This window comes from Cenococcum geophilum, assembly GCF_001692895.1.
Source record: "Cenococcum geophilum 1.58 unplaced genomic scaffold K441scaffold_7, whole genome shotgun sequence".
Lineage (NCBI taxonomy): Eukaryota > Fungi > Ascomycota > Dothideomycetes > Gloniales > Gloniaceae > Cenococcum > Cenococcum geophilum.
The window spans coordinates 3,711,914-3,720,068 of record NW_027137565.1 but is presented as its reverse complement, the minus strand read 5'-3'; the positions used below and the strand labels follow the sequence as shown (position 1 = coordinate 3,720,068).

General features: G+C 35.4%; 1 protein-coding gene across 1 annotated transcript; it reads right to left on the bottom strand.

The window, feature by feature from the left end:
- Positions 1-6,886: 6,886 nt before the first annotated feature.
- K441DRAFT_323073 (uncharacterized protein) lies at positions 6,887-7,911 on the bottom strand. Its single transcript, XM_067641179.1, has 4 exons — positions 7,854-7,911; positions 7,639-7,779; positions 7,504-7,589; positions 6,887-7,455 (listed from the first exon to the last, which is right to left on the bottom strand). Exons 2-4 carry the CDS (start codon positions 7,665-7,667, stop codon positions 6,971-6,973), a joined length of 600 nt encoding a protein of 199 aa, XP_067507968.1. The 5' UTR covers positions 7,668-7,779; positions 7,854-7,911; the 3' UTR covers positions 6,887-6,970.
- Positions 7,912-8,155: the final 244 nt, after the last annotated feature.

Genomic DNA, 8,155 nt, shown 5'->3' with positions numbered 1-8,155 from the left:
GATTAGTATTGGACTCATAAGGGGATATTACGTAGCTACGGTTCGTAGATAGTATAATAATTGTTATTCTTATATTCTTAAAGAAAGGGGTAAGGAACTTAAGGTTCCTCACCACGCTAGTGCCGCGGCGGCACGTGATGGCAACTTGCTATACGTGACGGCAATATGCCTTATATAGTGACTATTTACCTTTATTCCCAACAAAGATTAATAATCCCTCCTCTATAGGTTATTAAATCTCCTAAAATCGTAACTAATAGGTAAGGTTGCTTCTTTTATCTATAAGGTAGTCCTATTCTCTTAACTACTACTAGTAAGATATAGTTTCGCATTACTCCACTATCTATTAGCGCTTTAAACTACTAATCTTACTAATTAATTTATAAATTTAGGTATTGTCCTTAAATTCCTTTAAGGGTCTAAGGCCTTACTACTAGCTCCCTCTAGTCCTATAGGCCTCTACTTTTCCTAACTATTGGCTATTTAATCCTAGTGCACTTAGCTTACTCTTAGGCCAATGCCTAGTTCGCTTTTTATCTTTAATATACTATAGACATATATTTTTTAGGCATTCCCACCACTATTATCTATCTAAGCATTCTTCCGTAAGAAATCTTCCTAGTTAAAGTACTAAACTTCCTTCCTCTTAGACCTCTATTGGATGCCATTTATATATATATTTAGCATTTTTATACTATTACTCGTCTATTATCTAGTATATCCTTATAGGGTATTTCCGATTCTTCTCTTTTAGATTCTTATATATTTTATATATATTGTCCACGCACGCAATCCATAATATCGTATAATGTGCTAGGTGCTTTAGGTTAACTCTTAGCTCGTCTTTATCCCTAAGTTTAAACCTTTATTATGCTAATCTAAACATTATAACTTTATTTATAGGTACTAAGATACGTCTTTTACTTCTCTAGTCCTCTAAACGTTCCTCTAGATCCTTTAACATTATAATTAAGGCTTCTTTAATATGCGTTATAGCCTTCTCTATAATTAGGTAGTCCTAAATAACTTTTTTATCTAACTATATGTAGAAATCTTCCTACTTATCGTTATGTCGTTGTCTATACCACTTTTAGTACAGCTGCTAAAGTATATATAGTCTATCCGTAAGGAAATATCTCTTTATTACTATATTATAACAGCCTTTAGTATATCGTTCCTCAAACCTAGTAGGAATCCCTAAATCCTCTTCTTATTCCAGTTTAGTAAGCTACTTAGCTCTTAGTATACCTACTCTTAGCCTATTAGTAATTCTTTATACTAGTACTCTATCCTTTATACGTCCCAATATACTAGATCTTTTATCTAGTTTCTATTCTTACTACGCGATAATTCTTTACCTAAATTCTTCTATAGTTTCTTTTGGTTTATACCTTACGCTTTAATCCTTAAAGTCGTCTTACTTCTTAATCTTAGTATTAACTTTTTAATCTTTAGGCTAAACACTATATTTCCCTAGTAAGTCTTCTAGGTCTATATATCTATCTCCTAATCCAATTACTATTTATACTGCAGATTCTTTAATCTATAAAGAAGCCCCTTACCTCTTATTTGTAGGTGTTCTAATTTATACTCTAAATTCTTAGTCCCTTAGATTCTTTAATCCTAAGCTTACTTTTATCTTAAGCTTAGCTCTAGCCTTAATCCAACTAGGCTTTACTAGTGTCCTTATCTCGTCTTAAGAGTTCTAGATCTCACTCATCTCGTCTTAAGAATCTTGTGCCGTTAGGAATTCTTATCCTAAGCTTATTCGTATGTCTTTAAACTAAGCCGCTGCTCTGCTCCATTGGTTTCTGTCCATTGTAGGTCCTTAAGCTTACCTTATCTTATCTTAAGAATCTTAAGCCTTTGGCCTTTTGCCTTTATTAAGTGCCAAAGTAGTTTACTATCCTACTTCTCTTACGTCTTATAAAGTAATAGACATTATATTTAGTGGGGTTTTAATCCCTACTAATATTCCTTATTCTATAATAGAATCATCCTCTACCTCTAGTATAACATCTCCAAGGTCTACTTACTCCCAGTAAGCGGCCCTTATTGCCTTATCATTATAGAATGTTTTACCTAGGTCAAATTTATTATCCTTAATGTCCGATCTGCAAACTGGTTTGTTAGTTCCTCTACATCCTATAGGTGCTAGCTCTTATAGCTAGTAGCTTACGCCGTACTTAGCGTCCTTATAAATTTGGCATGCGTTATTATAACAAAACGCAAAACTTTTAATTAAACATTCTTTTATTCCTTATAGCATATTATCATCCCTTTATACGTATATATTGTCTATTAGTCTTATACCTTTTACTATATAGTAACTCTACCCACTTCTATAGTCTCTAATATAATAACCCTATTTTCCGCAATTTATATAAGCTCCTTCTTTAAACTATTTCTCTTATTATAGAATCCGCCTAAATATCTTCTGCTGTTAAGATCCCTAATTTAGCCTCTACTCCTTAGACCTTTAATTACTTAATCCTTATCCTCTAGGTTTCTATAGTTTACTCCCTCTCTTATAGGCTTCTTTAGTACCACTTAAGTCTATTAGCTCTGCGCCATACCATAGTTTCTGACTTAGCTTTTATTATTGCGTACTCTGCACCTTATACAACTATAGAACTCTATCCTAGCCTTTTTTAGCCTATTCCCTTTAGTAGATCTAATTATTAATCTTAATCACCTAATCTATTAGTTCCCTTAGGGTATTCGCATCTTCTATTAGGATAATCACGTCCTAGACTTTAGCCTTAAGTCCCTATTTATACTATGCCATAAGCGCCCTATTATTCCACTCTACTTATATTACTAGTGTCTAGAACTATATTGTATACTTAATTACTAAAGTTTATTACATAAGGTTCTGGAGTTTTCTTTCCGCTATAGTTATTTCTTCTAGATCTCTAAACATTTATATAAGTTGCTCTACAAATCCTTTCTAACTTAAGAATATAAATCGCACGTCTTAGTTAGTGGTCATTATTCCGTTTACCTGTATCTCCATAAGGTAAGGTTTAAACTACTTAAGTACTTTTCCTAATAAGAATAGTCCTACGTAGGCTATCCAATCCACAGGTATAGGTAACTTTACTTCTTCCTATAAGACCTTAAAGTGCATCTACATAAGGAATCCTTTAAGCTTTAACCTCTCTCCTATAAATCTCTTAATTAATAGTAGCTTAATCTTTACTGCTCCTATCCCATTAAGTCTTTCTTCTAACACTATATTATTAGCTATTAGCTAGTTAACTACTTCCTATAGCTATCCGACCGTTACAGGTTGCTATAAGTTAGTATCCGCCATACTAGTATCACCTCCTGTTCTTAAAGTAATTGCTGCCATTAATGGCGTTATAGTAGCTGCTTTTAGTGGCATATTATTTAACTTCTTATATTAATACTATAACCGGGTAGTAATTATATAACGGAACCTTGTAGTAAAAACTACGATGGGTTCGTTAATAGGCTAGGTGTATAGAAAATGCAAATATAAAAGTCAACAACGTAATAATAACTGGTGGAGTAGTTGCCTAATAGATTAACTCTAATTATATTCTAAGAATTACTACAAGGAAGAAACTATCTAGGTAGGGACTGAGGGTCCTTAAATACACAACCATACTCCTAAGAAAGTTGTTGCTCTATCTGCTCTGTCTACTTTGCTCGCTCTGTAACAGATCTTATAGATTACATAGATTACACAGATTATATCACGTGACTCTGCTTACCATTCTTCGTCATATGGTTCTACGGGTTCCATCCTGGACCGTGCCTGCATTAACTAACTAGCTTCTTCCGACTCTTCTCTAAGTAGTTGTAATATCGTACTTAAAGCGTCCGTAATACACAATCGTTAAATATAAAGGTAACGAATTTGTAACACCAAGTAAAACTTAATCATGACTTATTTTAATATAGCCAATTGATTAATTTTAACGTCGCGTATGCAGATACAAGATATTATTATATAATTTTAACCTTTGGTGTATTTGATATATAAATATTAAATATAACAATACCCTTATTATAACGATACGCTCGGCCGTATAAACCATATCGTACTAAAGAGTTTTTACTGTAGCTCTATATTAGTAATTAACTCCTATAAAGCGCTATATAAGCCTTTAATACCTGGACTATTAGCGTTACCTTTTATACGCTTAGTAGCTAATATAAAAGGCTTTAGGATCTTAATAAGCTACTCTACTTACTACTAATCTTTATTAGTAAGCGCGTCCTATAATAGATTATAGCTATTATTAGTGGGCTTCCTTTAAGCTAGTAGATATTTATTAATTGCTTTATAAAGAAGGTAGGTATAGCGGAGTATAAAATAGGTTAAATTCTACTAAACGCCTTTATCCTTAATAAGCAGAAGCTCTACTTAATTAAAGAGCTCGTCTTTAATATAGGCCTTAGCCTAGTTCTTAGTAAAGTCCTTACGGCGTCTTATTAATTATATAATATATTTAATAATGTTATAAACCTTACTTATAGAGCATCTCTACTATATAAGATTAAATTTAATATACTTGCTTGCGCTAATTATTAAGCGTTTAAGCTTGCTTACGCCTTTGCCGTATATTAAAGCCGTAATAATATAGTTAATAATATGGTTAACGCACCGAAGCTATTCCTTTTTAGCTACTAATAGGCTTAATAAAAGGTAATTATAGAGCTTATTATTATTACTAGTGTTATTAGCTATTAAGGTGCCAAGCTTATAATTAGATTAACACTTTTAAATTGCTAACGCTAGGGCCGTTGTTATATTTTTTAGTAAAGTATAATTCTTATAGTTATAGAAGGCCTAAAGATACTAATTAAAGCTTTCTACCTTTGTTAGTGATGGGCCACTATACTAAGTAGTAATATTCCATTTATAAATGTCTAGATATTATAGGTAAGATTAATTTTACTAAGTACGATAAGGAGGAGATTTTTTAATATTAATATATTGCTATTTAAATGCGGTTTTAATCTAATTGTAATATAGGCGCCTTTATAAGATAGTCCTAAATCTAAAAACAGTTATAGGTTAGTAGAGCACGTATATAAGGACTTATAGCTTAATATAAGGCAATGTTTTATAGAATTATCTAATTAATATAGGCTTAAATATAGCCAGGTACCTAAAACGGCTAGCGTTTATAACTGCTAGCGGAAGTAAAAGCTTCTATACTTAGTAGTTATATTTTACTATTATAACTTTTAGGGTTAATAATAAGGTCATACTTTAACTTTAAATGGCCGTTAATATAATTATTACTATTAATTATAAGTAAAGCACCTAGTCTTTAAGCTAGATAGTAAAGCTTATATAGTTAGAGTCTTTTTTTACCTAAAGGACCGCCCTAAAAAAGGTCTACTTTATACTTCTATATTAGTAATATAGGAGTCTTACTTAATGGTGACCGCTTATTAATAACCCAGTATCTATATTTACCAGTAAGCTTACTAGGTAGAGATTATCCTAATTAATAGGAAAAATATAACTATAGTTCTAATTTGCTAGAGAAGGCTCTTATAATATAGAATTATCTTAATCGCCCAATTTGGTATTATTATTAATTAAAAGGGGAGAGGAAGCAGTTAATTTATAAACCTTGCGCGGTGCTAAAGGAGTTAAATAACGCGTAGATTGTAAATTAAATAAGGAGGGAGTAGATAAAGAAGCTCTACTGCCTAGCTAACNCATGAAATATAATATACGTTACATTTTATATAGGTAATAAAATAGTAAGCTTTAGCACGGGTTTCGGCGCGCAATAGAGATATTAGGGAAAATGCTTTATTTACTATGGCTAAGCAAGAGATTCCTATGGGTTTCCCATTGCTTGGCGTATAATTAACTAACCAGATCATCCGAATATCCTTAACTTCTACCAAAAGCTTCAACTTACTACCAAATCTTACCGCTAAGGCAGTGAGCTGTTAGCTAGCTGCAGTCTTATAGCTGACTGCTTACATTAGCAGCCTCCTGGCAGCGAAGCTGACAGCGTCGCTGACTCTTGGTCACACTGCCACCAACTCCTTCCTTAAATACACAATCAGTCGCAGTCTCTTTTCATATGCTGCCAGAAAAATTAATGCAGAAGGCTCGAGCTATAGCCAAAAGAGACTGAATCGGTTGCTTTACGTGGCGGCGCGCCAGGAGAGAGATGCGCCGATCTCCAAGGAGATCATGAAGACCCTTCTGAAGCTGGGTGTGGAGCCCAAATCGATTTATCATAGCCAGTATACGAAAATGCACCCGGAAGCGCAAAAGATGCTGAAGCTGCAATTGAGGCTCAGAGTTTATTTTAAGGACTACTTGCTCAAATGACGGGGTTCACTATGAAATTTCACGGAGTCAGAGAATGAAGCTTTGAAAACAACCGAGTGAGAGATATCCTGCCGATCTCAAGCCATCAAATTCTGGATAGGACTAGATTCAATTCAGAGCTGCCAGAAGGGGGGTCACGTTTCGTACTGAAGCAGCAACAACCGGACCATCATCGGCTTACGTTATTGCCAATAGTCAGAACCACTTCGGATTCATGTCTACCTCGAGCCTTGCAAAAAAGGATTGCATTGGCTTTTAGGTTCTGGCTTGTAGAATTTATTATGGCTATGCTTGGCCGAGCAAGGGAAAGGAAGTTCAAAAGAAATGGAACTCCTACAGCTACCTTCTCGGAAGTTCAGCTACATACGCCTTGGCTTCCGTCAATGACTCCCCGCCGGGTGAGGGCGGGAGGGGCGTTAGTGGTTACAGAAGGGCTAAAGGGCTCATACTATTGGGGGAGGAAGGAGCTGTCTAAGGCAGTCGGGCACAGTCTTTTAACTGTCTCACATGCAAGACAGAATCAGATAAACAATAATGTTTTTGGCTATTCTCCTCTAATACAATACTATCAATGAAATATGCGACCAGGTGGGCCGTAAGTTCTTCATATATTCAAGCTTGCTAATTTTTAAGCTAAAAAGATCTAATTCCCCAAGGTGGCAATCTGGCTGGTGACATATGCCGAATGATCGAATATGCTAGTTTGGGTAGTACAGCGTGGAACTCAGGGTGCGACTTAAGATCCTCAATAAGCCATGCCGCATAACGGCCTAGCCAGTCCAGAAGCTTGTCGTCCTGGTGCAAGCTCGAGAATGTGGTATCGAGCATCCGAATGATGGCCGTCAGGTAGTCCAGAGTATTAGGCCCAAGCGCTATGATATTCGCCGTTAATCTATCATATGCAAGTGACTGCAAATTCTCAATCACATACACGTGGGCAAAAACGTAGATTTGGGCATGAGCCAGTAGTGAATAATTTCTCTCCTCCTCGTCCATATTTTCTGACAGGCTACTGGCACCACTGAATCTGACTTCATCGGAGTAGTCGTTCTTGTATGCCCATTCAACGAATCGGGCTACAGTTTCGTCGGTTGTGTCTTGAATGGTGTATGCGCCATCTTTCTTCTCCTTAAAATCTCCCGTAAAAGCCGCATGGATAGCCCTACATTTTGATGCAAGTAGATCTTCGTGAATGCGGAATTTGCGGCTTGAGTTTGCTGTTTGCAGACATACAATGTCTGAGCATAGGAAGCTATTCTATACGTTAAATATAATGTCGATTTTTTGCTTTAGGTACATACTCCGAATAATGAAGCTCCTCTTCCACCATCTTATCCACTGTCTGAGCAAATTTTTCAGAACAGCGTGGTGGGTAGGCGGATGAGGAAGAGGTTCGACAAGGCTGTGACTTGGAGATTCGAGTTTGTGGCGCTAAGCTTTTCCTAAATAGCAGTTATGGCTGCTCAGCAGGAACCTTGCGGTAGGGTTGGCATACTTCAGCTCCTCTATCACATACCAAAATTTGATTTAATGTCTTGTCAAACAAATTTTCATGTACCCCATTATCCCTAAAACAATCATTGTAAAAGAGTATAGGGTCCAGGGTGGCGGAAAATCTAATCTTATCTCAATACGATTGATAATCCACTATCGATATAATATCTCGTATCGCACCAAATATCGTGATATTTTCTTGGTATTCCCTACAAAATTTTAAGAATTCACCAACGAATTCTCCACCGAGAGAGCCTATAGGCGTCTGTGTAGGGGTAACTCTCTTTTTATACACTATAACTTAAATATTTAAGTTACAACATA